Genomic DNA, 20,704 nt, shown 5'->3' on the forward strand with positions numbered 1-20,704 from the left:
GTGCTGCAGCAAGCAGGGCAGAGTGGGGTCTTCTGTCTTGTGCTAAGAGGCACTGTGCCTCTGAAGTTGGCTGGATCGTCAAGGCAACTTCCTGATCGTGAACCACTTGCTGAGATCTTTAAACACTGCGATGATCAGTGAACAGAACGACAAGCTCAGCTGGTGGAGCCTGCTGGATCATGAATGGTAGTTGCATCTTGGGATGGTGCAAGGCATCTTCTCACAGTGACAAGAGCCTTGGATCGATCTTGCCGCCAGCCATCAAGAAATGTGCAGTGTCAAACCATCCACTCGTTGAAGTTCCCAAGAATGCTCTGTCTAGGAGTTGCATTCAGGCTAGAGTGGAGCATGGGACACCTATAGGTCTTTCCTCCACTGCCTCTCCTTCCCTGAGTTATAACAAATATCAGGAATGAGCCAAGTCATTCTAATGGCTCTACATTGAACCAGCAGAGTGTGGTACCCAGAACGTCTGGGCATGAGCCTTTGTCCTCCAATCAGCTTACCACCTCGAAAGGATATTCTGTCATCGCAGCAGCAGGGAAGGGTTCTGCTCCATTGCCTACACAATATACACCTCCATATGTATAGTTTGTTCACTGGCAGGTGAAGGCGTTTGATTGACCTCCTGAGGTTCTTGATGTCATCCTTGCAGCCAGGTGTCTCTCTTCAACATCTATTTATGCAGGGCGTTGGGACAAATGTGTTGCTTGATGTGAAATCCACAATAGAGACCCCTTGCAAGCCAAACTGTTGGATGTATTGTTGTTTCTTTTATCTTTGCCTCAGCAAGAGCTTACAGTGTGCTCCATTAAAGGTTATTTGTCTGCTCTTTTGGGCTTTCTGCATTTGCTGGACCAACTATCATAGTTTAAATCACCTGTTATGATGCGGTTCATAAAAGGTTTGGCACACATGTTCCCTCCCAAGCCATATGTGGTGTCACAGTGGGATCCTAATTTGGTCTTGACGTTCTTCATATATTCCACCTTTAAGCCAACTCACAGCTGTTTGTTGCGAGTATCAAAACCATCTTGCTCATTGCAATCACTTCAGCTCATCAAGCGAGTGCGCTCCAGGCTCTCTTGGTGCAACCGCCCCACACCAAAATCTTTCACACACAAACTGGTGTTGTGGACAGAGGCAGCCTTTTGCCTAAAGTTGTCATGCTTTTTCACTTTGGGCAAACCATCACCCACTAACATTCTTTGCCCTGCCTCATCTGTCGAAAGGGGAGGAGATCTCCACTGACAGTACCTCAAAGGAGTTTTAAGCTTTTACATTGATTGCACCGAAGACCATTGGATGTACAATCAGCTTCATCTGGGGGTCTCTGGGGCAAAGAAAGGTATGGTGGTACAGAAAAGGACTTTGTCAAGGTGGATAGTTCTCTGCATTAAGATGTTCTAAGCATTGGCCTAGACTCAGCTTCCGGAAAGACTCTGGGGTCATTCCACCTGGGCTAATGCTACCACTATGTTGGCACATGGAGTGCCTGTTCTTCACATCTGTCAGACCTCCACATGAGCATCAGCACGCATGTTCATGAAGCACTACTCCCTTAACAGTCAGGATGGGTAGGGCATTTTGCCAGGTGGTCCTGCAGGACTTTTTGGGCTGAGCCCACTCCACAGGCCCTCCACCTTGGGGAGGTACTGCTTTGGTATCTATTCTAAAGGTGAGGAATCCGCATGTAGCACTGTCCAGCAGAAAAACAAGTTACTTACCTTTGGTAAAGCTCCTGCACGTTGTCTGCTTTCCATTTCCAGCAGCAAAGTGCAGGCAGGGAAGGGGCTTTTTTATTTTCATCTCCAGCTGGATCAGAGATAAAGGCCAAATTTAAGGGGCCATCAGGTCTCGTTGTGTCCTAATATAATCCTGGCTGGGTACAGTCTGGAGTCTCAAACTTAGATACAGATGCAATGGAGGGGAAACTAAGACATACAGCTTTTTATCACTTCACAGGTACTTAAGAGAGACATGTTTTTGACATAGCTCAGTCACTGTATATAAAAGATATGCATGCACTGCAAGAGTGTCAGATGTGTTGGTCTGTCCCAGTATTTACACAAATAACTATTTAAATACCACTATTACATTTTTATTATAAGCGCTACTCAACCCAATGCAGAGTGTCCAAGTGCTTTACGTAACAGTAACATCATAGATTGACAATAAATCATGCAAGTTTGGAAATCATTGTACCAGTTGTGTTACATAAGACATTGAGGTTTACAAAGTGTAGACGTCACATGTACTTCATAGCTCATTGTGCTCTATTAAAAGGATTACAGTTTATGAACTGCAAGTAACAAAATGATCTCTGTGTTAAAAGCAGTAACCCACTTACCTGTCTGCTTAAAATAAAAATCTCAAATCCCATGTTTTTTTACGCATTCCCGGATTTATCGAACCTGGTGAACCCAGGAATGTGCCAAAAACAATACGCCTTCCCAGATGAGACATAACGAGGAGAAATATATTTATTTTTCCTTGTTTTTCCATGCAGAACTCATGGAAAGAGGAAAACACCTCTATGGATTGTTTTTGTGCAGGAAGGTGCCCCTTCCTGCACAAAAACAATCCTGCCTACAACACAGGCACCCGTGCCTGTGTTGGCGCTAGGCTGCCAAAACTGCACCAGTGCGGGGAAAAGGACAGGAATGCGCTGTATCAGATAAATGCGGCACATTCCTGCCCTTTCCCTGTGACGCAAGGCAGCGCAGCAAGTAATGCCCTGCGCCTCTATTCCCGTAAATATGCCCCTAAATTTATTCGTTGAGGCCCAGATTTTGGGTCGGGATATCACTGCTATTTTGACACAACCCCAAAGCAAAATCTAATTCGTTAAATCTTGTAATGGACGTAACTCATGATAGGCATGCTAAAATATGTGTGAGGGCTTAATGTCTGATGTTACTCCCTGTGAGGTCACTGCCTGTGACGCCATGTTCTGTGATGTCACGTGCCATGACATCCCTTGCATACTGCCTAACTTGGTAAGTCCCCCCAGCACTATTTTTTAGGACTTATGCCCTGGTCCCAGGAGGTTTGTCAACCTTGTGTAGGGATTAGTTGGGCAGTGCTGCGTGATTTGTTCTTCTGGCCACCATAGCAGCGCAGACAGATTGTAATTGGACATAGTGCATGGAATGAGATGGCCCCCCCGGCTGCTGTTTGAATGGTAAAATACAGCACTAAGCAGGGTTTAGAGGGCCCCGGCGGCACTGCAGCTGCTGCACCAATGGAAGCAATTCCCCCGCAGCCCACTTCCTCTCTCACTCTTTCTGTTGTATACGTTTGTGATTTCTTTTTTCTGTACCTGCTACTTTTTGTATTTACGTTTCGCAGAAGGCCTGCGTCGTGTCATAATATGAAAACACATCATTTTTGTTTTTAGTTGCATTTGAATTCATTTTCATATTTTTGGACCTGTCTCGCTACCGTTGTTACTCTCTATCCGTTACAGTGTCATAAAAATATGCAGTCTTAATTTCTTTGCTGGTTTTTTCTAACTCATCGTTGTTGGCCAGTTGTTCGTTCGCATGCCACTTAACGAAGCTAAAATATGTTTCTCTCCACTAGGTGGCACTCACTTCCTTATTATCGGATGCTGTTCATAGAATCGACCCTGTTCAATCATACCCGGAGCGAGTGTATTACACTTTCAAAATCGTTCGGTGGGCCGGTTTTGCAGCCGTAGGGTACTTTTTTTGTTACTGGGGGGCGGTTTTGCCGCGGCGCTGCAATTTCGGCCCCCAGTTCCAAAAGCAGCAGTGCGTCACACTTGCACCGGCCCCACTCCTGCCCTCCGGGGGCTGGTCCTAAAACAATTGCCAAGGATACTTTGGGTCCTCAGGTCGGCCCTGCTTGTAGACGCCGTTATCAGTGTCCCATTGCGTACGAAGATTAGATAAGCACTTCATATAAAAAATATATATATTTAAGCAGTGCAACAGTGTCGCTGTAATAAAAACCCTTCATCGTGGTTAAGGACAGGCAAACCCCATTCTTGGGCAGTTTCATAGCTGCCAAGGTTTCAGATTGCTTATGTGTGACATTTTCTTAATTTCAGTGTCATTATGAGTGACATTCAACGACTATGAGTGACACTTTGTTGCGAGCAAAATCACGCAATGAAGACAAGGGAAACATTTCAGAAATCACGCCCTTTACAACCACGAGAAAGGCTAGAAACTTGGAGCCACAGTAATAACAAGCATTTGCCATGCAGTAGGTCTCGCATTTACGAGAGTTAGAGCTATTGGCGTTGTAAACTACAATGCCCTTTACCTATGTGTTTTGGCATGGAGCGTGATGGGTGCATGTAAGGTTGTGACGGAGTCAGTTACCTATAAAAGAGTTTACTTATAAACAACCAGTTAGGGTGAAGCAGCCAGTGTTAAAGGCCATACGTCACAATAGTTCGCCATGTCTTAGATGTTAATGGCAGGCTGCCAGGTGATAGGCTTGGTTGGGGAGATAAATCATACCTGCGACTGCACTGTAAGAGCCTTATTCGTGTTAACATACTTTGTGTAAAACGAATGGCGGGAGCAACAGAAATTGCACAAATTCACGTATGCGCACTGGGATTACCTGACAGCAATTTGATTATTGGAAAATCCAATAAACAAGTACTGTATTTCCAAATATAAAACATGTACAAAAAAATAGAGCTGCTATTGGCTGAGCACGTTTTTAGTAAATGAAGGTAAATACAATTTCGTTTTTAAAATAAAGCTATGCCTATAACCCCTTTACAATGGCAAACCCTCTGCTGAGATTAACAGAGGCTGCCATAAATCAACCACATGCGCTGACATTACAGAAGAACCCACTCTGTTCCCAACAAATTAACAAAGGAACTTTTAAAGCCTCAGCACTTAATATCAAAATGAAATGAACATACTGGAATAAAAAAAGAAAATATCTCGTCAACCGTGTACCTTAAATTACACAGGAAAAAAAAAAATCAAAACTTTAAAGCGTTTACATGGTGACTCAAAATATAAAGGTAATCATAATAACCACAATCAATGGGGTTTGTTGGCAGTTCTTCATTACACACTAAAATATTATTTAAAGACCACACGGTCAGTGCATTTCCTGACTCCTTTGGAAATAACTCCCCTCTGTTTGGTCTCCAGTTTTAACCCAGTGTTTCTCAGCCCTGTCTGGGGAGAAAAAAAATAGATCGGACTGGGTTATATAGGGCTTGAAATAGCTGGGTGCCAAGTGACATGCTTGACAATGTTGGTTTTTAGAAAACAGCTACTCATTTCATAATGGGAGCTGTAGTTTCTTGTTTAACCTGGCAAGAAAGTACTTAAAATCCTCGCCCCGTAAAGTACTGTTAGTTTAAAAAGAGCTGTTGTGCTACTCGGTAGCTATGGAGTTATGATGAACATCTGACATTTAACAGTGGTATTCCCTTAGAACCAACTCGATTGGTTAATATTATACATTAAGCTGGATAAGGTGGGTTCCTCCTTTATTTAAGGTACGTACCCGGTTCCTTCGTAGATGTCTGAACGCTTCAGACACCACTGCTTACAAAAAGTCACTAACAACTTTAATTAAAACGTACGCCCCTGTTCACTTTACTGAACATGTAAAATAAAACAATGTGTGACACCCAACGTAAAACGAAAAGGGAATATGCTGAGAGTTTAATATTTTCTCCTAAAAGAGGTACAGTTTGTACCTGCTTCTCACAGAACAACTGTCCTACAACCAGCGCCACCACCCCCCTCCCCTCTCATTTCAGGGAAAGTTCTGCCCACCTTAATTTTGCAACAAAAACAAAAAAAAATTAGAAAAAGGCGAGCTTTACTTTCGGGTACCATGTCGTATGAACTCACTCCAGTCATTCAGCCTCGGTGGCAGCAGTGGACGTGGGGCCCTGGGAGGTGTGACATCATAAAAGCAACACATAACAAAATCAAGTAGAACTAATTTAATGCAACTCACGCATGCACTGCAGGAACTGGCATGCTTTTGCAAGGAAGATCAGCGTGATGGCATCATCAAAGCAAAGTGAAACCAGCCCAATCCCCTGTTAAAAAAAAGCCCAAAACCAAACCAGTGTCCTACCAAAAAAAGCCTAATTTACCTCGACATGAAAAATTGCAAAAACAGTCATTATGGCTAGCGCAGCTAACTTTGAAGCTTGGGAGCTACGTTTCAGCCTGGGCTTCAATACTTTTGGAGTGTGGGACTCAAGTGAATAAAAACATGCAGTCGATAAACATGCAAATGGGAAGGACACATGCTGCATTTACATGCAATCACAGGTACAAAGTAACAGAGTAGGAAACAAAGAAAATAAATAGTCCCCCAAAGAGCAGATCAACAACCATAGCGTAATGATACTGTAGTTAGTTCCTGCTCCTTGGGAGGAACGGAAGAGAAAAAGGAGGGACAAAGAGGCAGAACTGACCATTAGCAAGCAAGGACTTTCAAAGAACACTGACAGAGACACATTAAAATCAAATAGAAGAACTGAGAGGAGTTGCAACTCCACAAAGCAAATACAACAGGTCGCTAAGCGACAGCTTGCGCTGTCTACGCTCAACCTAAAAATGTCAGCAAAAATTAATTATGTGCCAAAAAGCAGTACTGTGTATGTTTTGTGGCACATTCTTTGTCCTTTGCCAAAATAATTATCATAAGAAGTAGTCATGGAAAAAAGAAACGCATGAAAAAAGATTTATCATTATTTCCTATTAACACACAACTTGAAATGAAGCCCTAGGCCTGCACCAGACAAAAAAGGTCCTTTCACTTCCTTGGCTCACTTCTGCAGGGATGAGACACCTAAGGCGCTTGAAATACAAAAATAATGAGGCATTAAAATGATAACCAGACTGATTCACATGTGCAAATGTTGAGTTCTGTTTCTGCAGTCTGTCACTAACTGCTGCTATGTGTCATGCCATCACAATGAAACTAAATTTCCCAGAATGCAACGATCTGATTCTAGATTGTTTTTACCTCGTTCATGGGCCCTCCTCCCCTCCCATGGAAGTTAGCCATCAGTGCCAGGGTTGCTCACCTCCCCTTGAAAGAGTTCTCCTGGCCGCTGCAACGGTCACTCCGACGGTCCCACTCAGCAATTAAATTTGCTGGGGGTGACTGGTCATTACTGCAGCTGGGCATCCGAGCTGGCAGCTAAGCTACAGGGTGGCCGGTGCGAGCACTTAGGCAGTGTTGAAGCACCATGGTTGCCGCAAGTAGCCAGCCACCCCACAACAAACGTACGCAGGCAGCATGACGTGAAGTCCTAGCGGCGCCAGAGACTGTGTTGCATCACAAAACTGGCTGACTTGGTTGTAGCTATTGGGCACTACCACGACGTGACCGCAGACTGAGAGCCGCGCTGAGAAAATCAACATGAGTTTGAAACATTGTAGCAGCCTTCCAGCAGCGTACTCTCATCTGGAAGCCTAGTTGCACTTGTGCAGTGTGCTCACGCCACGGTACGCTGCCACTTCAGTAACAGTTTAATATATGCAGCGCTATGGGCTTGAGGAGCGCTATGCATTTTGCGTGACAGTGCATTTCAGTCCGGTGATGCGGAGCACCACACTGAAATGCATTAGTCTAACGCCTGATGCGTGGTACTTGGCAGGACTGCAGTTTAGGAAATCTAAGGCGATTAGATTCGGTCCATAGAAACGGGAGGGTAATCCAAAGAGCTACAGACTGGACAGTAAACACCCAGTCTCATTCGGACATACCGGAAACGAAGAAGCAGGAATCTGTCAGCTGTAATGGCCTAGTATTTGACACGGTGTTCTGATTAATCTTGGTCTTTTGTCAATGACAGTGAGCACAAAGTGCCCCTAATCGTTAAACTGACCATCTGAGCAGACACCATGCTGAGCCATTTGCTAAAAGATTGCGTCTAGTAGGAAATACTAAGAACATGGATGTAACAAAAAGAGAGTAATGACTTCTGACATGCCGTCCCTATAGGGGGGCTGGTCACTTGAAAAACAAGCATTTGCAATGCAATCGGTCTCGCATTTTTGAAAGTTAGAGCTATTGGCATTGTATCTGAAATGATAAGAGTATGTCAACAAGGTTAGTCGCTTGAAAGTCTCTGAGGTGCCAGAGGCAGTGGCCGAGAGAGCGGCATTAATTTAACAGTGCTTGTATGACCCAGAAGTGAAGTGGTATTAAAAGGGGTTATTCTAGCTATGTGAGATTGGGTGACATGTTGGAATGGGAAGGAGAAGTATAGATAATTATCCTCAGTGGTATTGAGGAGAGACATTGACAGTGAGCGCGTCTGACAATTATGGTCCCGGAGAGACTCTGTGAACAAAATATGCGTAAGTCCACCCAAAAGGCCTCTGTTCCTGAGAAAAATGTTGTGTTTAGGGAGATGTGTTGATTAAAACAAGCATGTCTAATAGTAATTTCCTAGAAAAACACTGCCTCCAATAAAACTAATAAGAAGGGTTAATATAAAACCCTGAAAAATATTACCAAACTTGTGACTCGGTGCTCTGCATAGAGTTATATTCAGTGGTGAAGTGCATCAGAGCTGCTGACTCAGGACCTGAGGATCAGTGTTCGAGCCTCAGTGCCAGCTCAACATCCTGTGAATCTGGGCAAATCACTTAATCGTCCCCATTCCTGTCCTATATAATAATACAAATTTACATAATAAAAAAAGCAGCAATCTCGGAGGGGTGGTGGGGGCCGGCAAGCAGTGTTGTTGGTGGGGTCTGTGGGTGGGGAGAGACGACCCTGGGAGATTACTTGTGAGATGTGGTAAAGTAAACTATAGGTAAATTAAACAAAAGAAAAAAGGAGCAGCGACCTCCGAGAGGTGGTGGTGGCCTGCGAGCAGTGTTGTGGGAGGCACTGGTAGATCATGTCCCTTCGAAGCAGTGTTGTTGGAGGGGTGAGGGGAAGATAAAAGAAAGGCAAGTAAATGAAGCTACAGAAGTTTCATTGACAAGTGAACAGAACATTTAATGAGCAAAGAGGCAGGCCAACTTAAAAAAAGAGTTCTCTTTACCGTAAGAACACATGTAAGAGGGGCAGTCCTCATGGGAGTATACAAAATTCCAAAAGGAGGGATTGCTAGGTGTATTCACCATTGAAAAGCCAGCATTTCTAAAGGACAGCAAGAGGAACCAATGAAAAAGATGGGCGTTTTTTCATGCCCATATCCTATACAGCATGTCTCGAAGAGACAGCGCAAGTGCTACCTAGGCAAAACCTAATAAACTGGAGAAGAAGGCGACTTTCCATGGAGATCGGTCGAGGAAAATGACAGTAAGGGGGGGCCTTGCAACTCCATCCGCCAAAACTGTAGTACACCTATGAGATAACGGTAGAGAACAGAGAATTTATATGCAAACTGAACAAGCAAATATCTAGAATAATTTGTTTCGGGTAAAATTCTAAAATCTAAATCAGAATTGTGTGCTATAAACTCTGAACATTACAAATATTAGTGGAAAAAGCAATCTTGAAGAGTGATAAACCGATAAACTAAGAAAATACTTAATTGGGATACAACCCATTTAAACATTACACCAAACTTATATAACAAGACACACCATTTCACAAAACCCCAAATAGAAAAGGTTTTAGAATTTTACTATTAGATTGTCCAATATAACTCATGGTCTGGGAGATTTTCAAAAGCCGCGATATTACCAACTTGACAATATTGTGTATGTGAAGTGAACTTGGTATGTGCAAGTATATTGAATCAGAGTGTTTGTGGAGGTCCAGTGAAGGGTGAATGGGTAATGTGGCAACATGATGAGGGTAATAATCTTGCCATAATGACTAGTTTCCACATGACTTTTAAATAGTTTTTTTGTATTTTGGACAGTGTTTAGTTAACATAAATCATCCAAAACAAAGTAGTAATATGCTGTACATCGGGTTGTTTTCTCTACTCCAGCTACCACTAAAAAGGCTTAAGTATTAAAAACAAAATAAAATCTTAAGAGTTATTGAACCTCTAAAAAGGTGGGAGAGAAATTATTATAATATTATAGTTAGACTTAATTCATTTTAGGACGGGTACCATAGCATTCATTCCAACAATCAACATGAAGTGCCTCCAGTTCTCTTAGTAATCAGTAAATTCGATCATTCAAAAACAAGAGCCAAGTGCTGTTTCTCATAGAAGCTTGTATTTTCAGTCAGGGACAACAGCCAGTCAGGAAAAACAGCTGATACGCGTTTCGTCACACCAGTGACTTTTTCAAGGCTGTAATCACATACATATACATATATCAATCGATGTACACATCGTAAGAACATGTTATTCAAGAAATTCCCTAACAAATGTGTGTTGTTAATTACATCCGTATAATGTAGACTGAAGCTAGGAAGGAAAGAGAGGAGAGCCTTTGCCCGCATGCCAGTTCTAATTTTTCATGTTCTCTGTTGTGAAAATCATGCAAACGTGGTGGGAAAGCCCGAAATGTTAGTCCTGTGTAGTCTTCTATTTACATGCATGTCATAGATCCAACAAATATTTGTAAGGAAAAATGATAATAAAGAAGTAAGAAAAGTACCATTAACCCAGTGAATGTGAATTTTCGAAACACTGATTAATCCCAAGGTCAAGTATCATGCAGCTCTGTGGATAAGGCGGTGTAGAAATACAGACGACCAGAAATTGAAAGTTATAAGACTGACCTAAAAGCAGCGGTTCAGTGCCGCTGGTCCTGGATGGCGATCAAGTAGAAAGGTCAACATGTAGTATAGGCTAGTATAACAAAAGATATATACAGGATTAAGTACGTCCTATGAAGGCCCAGGGGGAAGGCTGAATGTTTATATGAATATAAGAACTTACATAAAATCGTGTATTAAGAAGTGACCTTGCTGGGTGACTGGGAGTCCGCACTACAGTGTTAGAGGCAATAATAATGCAAGTGTAATTGATGTGTGGAGGGGATGAGTACTAAGGGATAAACTGATATTGCAAAATGATTTACTGTAAAGATGTTACAGTGCTGAGAGAGATACATGTAAAAGGCAATAAAGTTTGTATAAAAAAAAGAAGAGACCTTTGCAGTACATATGTAATTTATCCGCCCTTCCGGAGTAATATCCTGAGTATGTGGAAGTATTTTCTACACGAATAGTCCTAAAGAAAAGTTATGGTATTGTTAGACATCCCGAAGTCAAATTGTATGTTGACTCCAAGACCAGAGTCAGATATCGAAGTAGACACTCACCCTGTATGTGGGAGATGTCAATAACGTACTACTGTGATTCGTCTCTTCAAAAACAGTGAGTGTAGAGAAGAGTCATGATGCCAATAATGTCCTACTGTTATTCGTCTTTTCAAAAATGGCGAGAGTAAAGACGAGCCATAATAAGCCCCCTGTATGTGAATATAAGGTCTTAGGTAACCAGTGATATATTAACCAAATATTATCAAATAAGGGCTAGCCCAAAATTTTGTCAAAGAGCTATCAAATATCGTCAAGTGGTGGCCGCGCCCAAAGTGTGATGTCTAGTGGGAGACTAAACCGTAAATTTGTTTAAATGCTCTCCCATAAATCGTTCTGTATGCATCTGAATTGGGGAATTCAATGGGATTTTTGAAAAGTGTGGATGAAGCGCTGTGACAACTGCCTCTTAAGGTGATTGGGGGGACACCACTAAAAGCAAAGGATGAATTAATGATTTGTTTGAGATGTCCACATATGATCCAGCCATGGCCAGATGAGTTCAAGATCTTAGTTTGGCATGGTAGATCATGTGGTGAGCCAGAATTTATTACCAAGTTTACGGAATATTTTAAAATCACCCTTGGCGGTTTAAAGTGATTGAAGAGAGGTGAGTTAAGAGGGCTGCAAAGGATGGAAGATAGGCATTTTATCAAACAATTAATCTAATTGCCCTGCCCTTCTCTAGTAAATGCCATTTTCTGACATTGTGCAACCTCTTCATATGAAACGTCATTTTTATCATGTTTAAAATGTATATGACATAAGTTATCACTCAAATTATCAGTAATGTCGTCGACCAAGAGTAGCATTTCTTAATTCTTATTCCTTACCTCCTTACTAGTGAATTTTCGTTGGTAAAATTAGTAATAATACTAATAAAGGTTAGTTATGGAGGTAAGTTACCACTTAAAAGAGGTCTAGAATAAAGCATTTAAGACAAAGGTTTCTGCTGCTTTGGTCAAACCGACAGCGGTGAAAAGCTAAGGTCTTCTGCACAGTCATCACCAAGGCTAGAGAGAAAAGTTGTCACTTTTTCACCCTTCAGGCTGTTCATAAAGAGGTAGTCTGCTTTTCAGCACTGGGTGCCAGCGTCCTACCTCGCCAAACATTTTTATTTTTGATTCACTGATTCTTGACTGTCCCCTGTATAAAGTTGAATGTTCACCGTAGGCTTAGCTCTATGTTGTGTCTTAATAACAACTACTCTCCCATCCAACATTCACTTGCCCCTCTCATCATCAATCTTGTCTGTTTATCAACCTGTCTTCGGAAGGAACGGGGGCACATGTTTAGCGTGTATGTGAAAGTGGTATGAGGCAGGGGCTCACCTTTGGTATGGACTGATACCTATTTTCATGCATTCTGCCCTGGCCTTTTCCGTTACAAATAATTGGTATCAGGTGGTTCAAATAGTGCACATCAAGCATACCCTTTCTGAGGTCGGTGCTCATGGTTGTCAAATAAAATGCTCCTGATGTGAAGTGAGTTGTCAACTCTAGTATTGGCTGCCCCCAGCTTTTCATTTCAAAAATTTTAAAAGGTGTTTCCATGTTTGCACCCAGTGGAGCAATGCTAGTTATCTGAAAACAGAAGGCTATGGACTAGGTCTACCATAGCCAAATAACACCAAGTCACCCAAGGGCACAATACTCCATTTCTGGGTTTTCTTTTAACAACCAAAAACAAATTATGGATGGGGATGTCCCCAGTCGCACCAACAACCCTGAAAATAATGAATTGTGAAAGAAACTCCAAAGCGTGGGACATTTTTAGGTGATAACCTTAGGACTGCACGATTCACAACCACTGTAGCATTGCCTTTCTTTTAAACACCTTATGGCTGTTGTTCAATACTCATTGTGCCCACTTTGTTATGTTAGCTCCAGACTAGTCGGTTTGAAAACCTACTAATCAGTCGTAGATAAGCTCTCAATAAGGCACAAGGTGGCGTCACAGCCGGTAATGCCAGCTGCAGTGGTGCTAGTTGAAAAGCTGCACACAGAAATCACCCAACAGTTAAGTAATATCTTTATCATATCTTGAAAACTTGACATTCGATTGTAGAACAGTGTATTGTGCAATGGATCCCAATGCCTTTTTCTTTCTTTAGACGGCCTAGAGGACATGGAATCTGAGATACTGAAGTGCGAGTTTTGTGGACAGATTGGATATACTAACAAATTCCATAGATCAAAGCGGTTCTGCTCCATCTCGTGTGCCAAGAGGTATTCCTCATATTGTGTTTTATGCTGAAAGGTGGAAAACGAACTGAGGGGTATGAGTCTGACATTGTTGTGCAGTATTTCACTGTGGTTCAAATGAACAACTCTTGCTGTGCTGTAATCTACTGTTCATATAATTGACTGCCGGCAGATCCTTGTCCAGCCCGCAGCACACAATTATGAATAATTGCAGTGCTTCACAAAAAAAGCCCCTGGCTGTGGCCTTCCCTTAACTGCTGTTAGCAATAGGCACCTAATACTAAAAACAGCAGCTGCGGATCCCTGTGGTATCCTCTGGAGGCCTCATCCACACTGCCAGACAGCACTCCTGGGCATTAACAAACAGGAAAACACAAAGCTTCAGCTACTTTCACTAGAGCGTGCTTCCCTGTTTTGCTGTGGTGCGATTTGTTGTGACTCACAGACGGAGGAGGATTTGCATGAGACAGACAGACCTGTTTGATATCGTATTTTATGTGATCTTTCTCATCTAGTACATTACTCTGTGTTTCATGATATAGACACTGGCGACGACTTCCTCTGGGGATCTAAAATGCCGTGTATGCTGCGTTCTAATAGTGTCTGTGCTGCACATTTGCTCACTGTGTAGAATTGAATAAGTTCCACCTGCCTGTATTTAATGCACCATCTATGTGTTGTTTCGTTTTCTGCAAATGACCGGCATCGCCTGTATTCTTAGTTTCAAAAGAAATGTACTGTACTTTGCCTTGATGGCCTCGATTGAAATATATATATATATATATATATATATATATATATATATATATTACCTACTGGCGGTCGCCAGTAGGTAGTTATAGTTAGGACCACGTTTCCATAGGAAATCCGCAACATTCTATTTTGAATAACTTTGGCGCCGGTTGACGAAACCTCGCGAATTTTTCAAAATAGGTGGGGCGCTATGCTCCGCTCCTACCCTGAAAGTCTCGGGGGGATTCGTCAAGCGGGGGCTGAGATAAAAGGGGGGGTCCCAAAACGCGTTTTTCCCATGCATTTTTCCATAGGACCTTTAGACACAGCTACAGCCCGAACGGCTGAACAGAATTACTTGAAATTTGGCAGAGAGGTAGTCCTCAGGTCAAGGAAGTGCCTTTTGTAGGTTTGGTGTAAATCTGTTCAGTAGATTCAGAGAAAATAGCCTTTAAATCAATATATATATCTGAGCCAGCGTACGGTGCGCTTACGGTGCGCTTACCGTACGCGTACGGTGGCGTGCGCGAGCGCGATTTTGATTGGCTGTTAGATCTTAGTAAACATTCGAATCGGTCGAAACCAGGAAGCGGCGGCCGCCATTTTCTCTCTCGCTCTCTGAGTTGGGCAGCAAAAACGATGCCAAAAAATGTCTAAAGAGGCAGTTTCTTGAGATCCTAACCACCCAGCATTGATATAGGGGTCCCCAAACAACCCCCAAGCCCAAATAAAAAAAAATTTTTTTTTCGGAAAATCGCCGATTACGCTTACCGTACGCGTACGGTAAAATTAAAAAAAAAAAATAAATTATCCACTCCCTCCCCACCCCGTGTGCAAATGGTGCCCGAAGGGCACCATTTGTGCATAGCTTATTACAGATAAGAAATAAACAAAGAATAAATTTCACAAAGATGCGCATAATATGTCCCCCATGTGCGTACGGTGCGCGAAGCGCATCGTGCGTACATGGCCCATCCCGCATAACGTGGGCACGCTGTGCGCGCAGCGCACCGCGTGACCACCGTGCGTGCACGGCACTAACTGCGTAAAGTGGGCGCGCGGTGCGCGAAGCGCACCGCGTGCTCACTGTGCGCGCACGGTGCGCGAAGCATACCGTGCGCGCACGGAACGAACTGCGTTAACTGGGCGCGCACGCCACGAATGGCGTAAAGTAACTTAGCATTTAAAAAACCGTACAAATTCACTGAAAAAACCATAGGTTTCACACACGTTATAGTTAGGAATTAGCATTTAAAAAACCTTGCAAATTCACTGAAAAATGTAAACAAAGGAGGGACTGAAGGGCTTTTATTCAAGGAGGTCCAGCATACATGCCCAGCATAGTCATGTGTGTAGAAGAGAGTATGCAGTTCCTCAAAAGAAGGGCGGGGGGGGGGAAAGTGCTAAAGGAAAGAAGAGACCGTGCAACAGAGGAATACCTCTATTCGGAACTAGGGTCCTCACACACCCAGCAAGCTAGGTGTCATGCTTCATCATATGGACCTGCTCCTCGTCGGGCCGGCGCTGCAATGCCCGACGGGCACCCTAAAAGGGGCTCTTTGGCGGAGATCTTCAGTTCCTGGCCGTATGATGCAGTGTGTGTGAGAGGGACCTAGTGGTGTAGATGTGAGTGCAGGTAAGTGAATTAAAACAAGTTAGAGAGTCCAAAAATAGTTTTATTGGGGATGGCTCTCTACCTGAATAAAAATGTGTGGGAACAGAATGGCAGCTAACTGATGTTAAGATTCAGTTTGGCTATGCTCATCTGCGCTGGTCGACATGTTTCTTGCCTATTGGTCCTAGTGATCCGTGGCAATTCCTCAGGACCTAAAAGCTGTCAATAATCTACACTGGGTGGTAAGTACAACTGTAACCTACTACCTGATGTAAGGGAACGGTCTCGCCATCTGCCTAGGGAAACCTAAAAAGAGAGAGGATCATAAGCAAGGCATCCCAAGCAAAGGCAATGTAAAAAGTGGATATATTACACAAGTCTAATTCACAAAGTGATATAAACCCCCTGTTGGCTATGAGGTCTAACATGACGTCTATATATACCAAGTGTCAGTGACTCCATACAGTAAGTGGTGATAGACCTACAACTAGTGAAATTAAAAACCAATAAAGATTAAAAAACAGAAGACTGTAATTCACACGTTATCCCAAATGATACTAGGATAGAGTGACTAAGGTGTTCTAGAGGCTCAAGGTGAAACTCAAGGGACACTCACCTAATATGGTTTAGTACCATACTCCTATCCGTGGCCGTGGCGCCACCTGGACACCAAGACTCAGGTGTCCTATTAAAGATAAAATGATACATGGGGTGACAACAACTGGTCCGGCAAGTAATAAGGGCAAATGTACACATAAACTCTAATGCCCCTTTGTGGTCCAGTAGCATGAGCTGCTGTGATGCAATTCCCAGCCCGCCGGGGGTAATCAGATGGTAGGAGTGCACCACTGAGCAAACTAAAAAACAAATAAAGAGGAAATCACAATGATTGTTAATGCCAATGTCGGTCAGGGTATCTGCCAGTAGAAACCGCGTGACCGTGAACTAAAGGCACCAATTTACACTCACTCGTACCACTCAGAGAGTCCGGGGCAAATCCGGGTCTGCCGTCAGCGTTTAATCGGCAAAATGTCAAGGAACCACCAGCTCTGCCCAGTCTCGAGTGAGACGCGTAATTGTGCCCGTTGTGTCTGTCCAGTGTCACTCGCTAGCGAGATATCGTAACAGCATCTAAAACGGAGCAGGCACTGACAGCAAGGTGTCCAAATCATATATTATTAGTTTGGCGGTGGAAGTCAGAACACCAACAGATAGCCCAAATGAGGTAGAAAGCGCACACACACCACTCACCTGGCCAGTCCGTAGCTACAGAGCGTGCAGTCATCACACCGATCTACTTACTTGGAGGTTGTTGCAGGAAACGCTGTCAACCTACCCTCGCGCCACTCGACCCGGGAATTCTGTTTGTCGGTGTAGTGCCAGAACAGATATACCGGCTGGGACGCGTAACGGAGGGCATGACGCGGGGGGCGTGTCTACTACCCAGAAGTGTGTAGAGAGCGTGAGCGAGGACACCGCCTCGCATGAAAGTATCAGACAATGGCGGCCATCTTGGAATGGTGTCTAAGTTCATTGAAGTATACGTGACCCATGTAGAACGAATCTGGTGATAAAAATGACAAGCATGGCCGTTGTACCTTATAGGGTGTCAATTGCAGCGGCCATCTAGGACTCGTGTCTGTGTACATACAAGACTAGTAAACCATAGAAAACGAGTATGGTGGTTAAGTAGAATAGCATGGCTGGAATCCCAAAAAAGGGTATCAAATACAGCGGCCATCATAGAATGGAGTCTGCATGCACTTGAATCTAAGGGACCCTCTAGAAATGGAGGTAGTAGTAACCAAGTGGAGACATAGAGAGCGTAGGTTACTAAGAGCCGTGGAAGGCTGCCTTATCTGTCCATAAGTGCTGCCCACGGGATCTGATCATTTAAGCCTACTCTGTCTGTCTTAAGGCGATGCACCCAACGCTGTTCGATCTTGAACAGTGCTCTCTGTGTAATCCTAGGATGTGCCTCAAGGATTATCCATCTAAGGGAGTCTGGTGTGTGGTTGTTTTCTTTGCAGTGGGTGTACAATTTAGTGGTGACTCTCTGACATCTCACATTGCTCTTGTGTTCAGTCATGCGTGTTTTTACTGATCGCATGGTCATGCCTATATATCTCTGTTCACAGGGGCAGGTAATTAGATAAATACACTGCATCGTGTTGCAATTGGTATGCCGTTGTAGCCTCCAAGTGAATGATTCTGAAAAGACTACCTCTTTAGTCACAGAAGTTTGATGGCATACAGCACATGATCCACAGGGGTAGTGTCCTCTCACAGGGGGGAGACCCCAGAGAGTGTTTTGGTCATGGTGGTGAGTCTGTCTGGGCCTCGTGTTGATAAGAATATCTTTCAGATTTTGTGTGCGCTTGAATGCAAAGCGAGGGGGCGGGATAGTGAGGTCGCCTGCATTGAGTATTCCCCAATGTTTCTTGATTATACCCTTGATGGTAGTGGAGTTGGGAGTAAAAGATGTGACACAGGTTAAAGTGTCTGTCTTCTCCTTAATGTTTGTTTGTAGTAGAACTTCTCGTGGGTTATTGCGAGCCCTTTTCAATGAGTTTTTTACTAGTAAAGGGTATAATCAAGAAACATTGGGGAATACTCAATGCAGGCGACCTCACTATCCCGCCCCCTCGCTTTGCATTCAAGCGCACACAAAATCTGAAAGATATTCTTATCAACACGAGGCCCAGACAGACTCACCACCATGACCAAAACACTCTCTGGGGTCTCCCCCCTGTGAGAGGACACTACCCCTGTGGATCATGTGCTGTATGCCATCAAACTTCTGTGACTAAAGAGGTAGTCTTTTCAGAATCATTCACTTGGAGGCTACAACGGCATACCAATTGCAACACGATGCAGTGTATTTATCTAATTACCTGCCCCTGTGAACAGAGATATATAGGCATGACCATGCGATCAGTAAAAACACGCATGACTGAACACAAGAGCAATGTGAGATGTCAGAGAGTCACCACTAAATTGTACACCCACTGCAAAGAAAACAACCACACACCAGACTCCCTTAGATGGATAATCCTTGAGGCACATCCTAGGATTACACAGAGAGCACTGTTCAAGATCGAACAGCGTTGGGTGCATCGCCTTAAGACAGACAGAGTAGGCTTAAATGATCAGATCCCGTGGGCAGCACTTATGGACAGATAAGGCAGCCTTCCACGGCTCTTAGTAACCTACGCTCTCTATGTCTCCACTTGGTTACTACTACCTCCATTTCTAGAGGGTCCCTTAGATTCAAGTGCATGCAGACTCCATTCTATGATGGCCGCTGTATTTGATACCCTTTTTTGGGATTCCAGCCATGCTATTCTACTTAACCACCATACTCGTTTTCTATGGTTTACTAGTCTTGTATGTACACAGACACGAGTCCTAGATGGCCGCTGCAATTGACACCCTATAAGGTACAACGGCCATGCTTGTCATTTTTAACACCAGATTCGTTCTACATGGGTCACGTATACTTCAATGAACTTAGACACCATTCCAAGATGGCCGCCATTGTCTGATACTTTCATGCGAGGCGGTGTCCTCGCTCACGCTCTCTACACACTTCTGGGTAGTAGACACGCCCCCCGCGTCATGCCCTCCGTTACGCGTCCCAGCCGGTATATCTGTTCTGGCACTACACCGACAAACAGAATTCCCGGGTCGAGTGGCGCGAGGGTAGGTTGACAGCGTTTCCTGCAACAACCTCCAAGTAAGTAGATCGGTGTGATGACTGCACGCTCTGTAGCTACGGACTGGCCAGGTGAGTGGTGTGTGTGCGCTTTCTACCTCATTTGGGCTATCTGTTGGTGTTCTGACTTCCACCACCAAACTAATAATATATGATTTGGACACCTTGCTGTCAGTGCCTGCTCCGTTTTAGATGCTGTTACGATATCTCGCTAGCGAGTGACACTGGACAGACACAACGGGCACAATTACGCGTCTCACTCGAGACTGGGCAGAGCTGGTGGTTCCTTGACATTTTGCCGATTAAACGCTGACGGCAGACCCGGATTTGCCCCGGACTCTCTGAGTGGTACGAGTGAGTGTAAATTGGTGCCTTTAGTTCACGGTCACGCGGTTTCTACTGGCAGATACCCTGACCGACATTGGCTTTAACAATCATTGTGATTTCCTCTTTATTTGTTTTTTAGTTTGCTCAGTGGTGCACTCCTACCATCTGATTACCCCCGGCGGGCTGGGAATTGCATCACAGCAGCTCATGCTACTGGACCACAAAGGGGCATTAGAGTTTATGTGTACATTTGCCCTTATTACTTGCCGGACCAGTTGTTGTCACCCCATGTATCATTTTATCTTTAATAGGACACCTGAGTCTTGGTGTCCAGGTGGCGCCACGGCCACGGATAGGAGTATGGTACTAAACCATATTAGGTGAGTGTCCCTTGAGTTTCACCTTGAGCCTCTAGAACACCTTAGTCACTCTATCCTAGTATCATTTGGGATAACGTGTGAATTACAGTCTTCTGTTTTTTAATCTTTATTGGTTTTTAATTTCACTAGTTGTAGGTCTATCACCACTTACTGTATGGAGTCACTGACACTTGGTATATATAGACGTCATGTTAGACCTCATAGCCAACAGGGGGTTTATATCACTTTGTGAATTAGACTTGTGTAATATATCCACTTTTTACATTGCCTTTGCTTGGGATGCCTTGCTTATGATCCTCTCTCTTTTTAGGTTTCCCTAGGCAGATGGCGAGACCGTTCCCTTACATCAGGTAGTAGGTTACAGTTGTACTTACCACCCAGTGTAGATTATTGACAGCTTTTAGGTCCTGAGGAATTGCCACGGATCACTAGGACCAATAGGCAAGAAACATGTCGACCAGCGCAGATGAGCATAGCCAAACTGAATCTTAACATCAGTTAGCTGCCAT

The 20,704-nt window shown here is 43.8% G+C and overlaps 1 protein-coding gene across 2 annotated transcripts in view; it reads left to right on the forward strand.

Annotated features, from left to right (window-relative positions):
• PHC3 (polyhomeotic homolog 3) overlaps positions 1-20,704 on the forward strand; it is a 590,730-nt gene that overhangs the window by 407,013 nt on the left and 163,013 nt on the right. For both annotated transcript variants that reach the window (XM_085635115.1, XM_085635116.1), the window contains one exon: positions 13,336-13,450. In XM_085635115.1, coding sequence (XP_085491241.1) covers positions 13,336-13,450 — 115 coding nt within the window. The remainder of the gene's footprint in view (positions 1-13,335; positions 13,451-20,704) is intronic.

Source organism: Triturus cristatus, chromosome 11, assembly GCF_964204655.1.
Source record: "Triturus cristatus chromosome 11, aTriCri1.1, whole genome shotgun sequence".
NCBI classification, from domain to species: domain Eukaryota; kingdom Metazoa; phylum Chordata; class Amphibia; order Caudata; family Salamandridae; genus Triturus; species Triturus cristatus.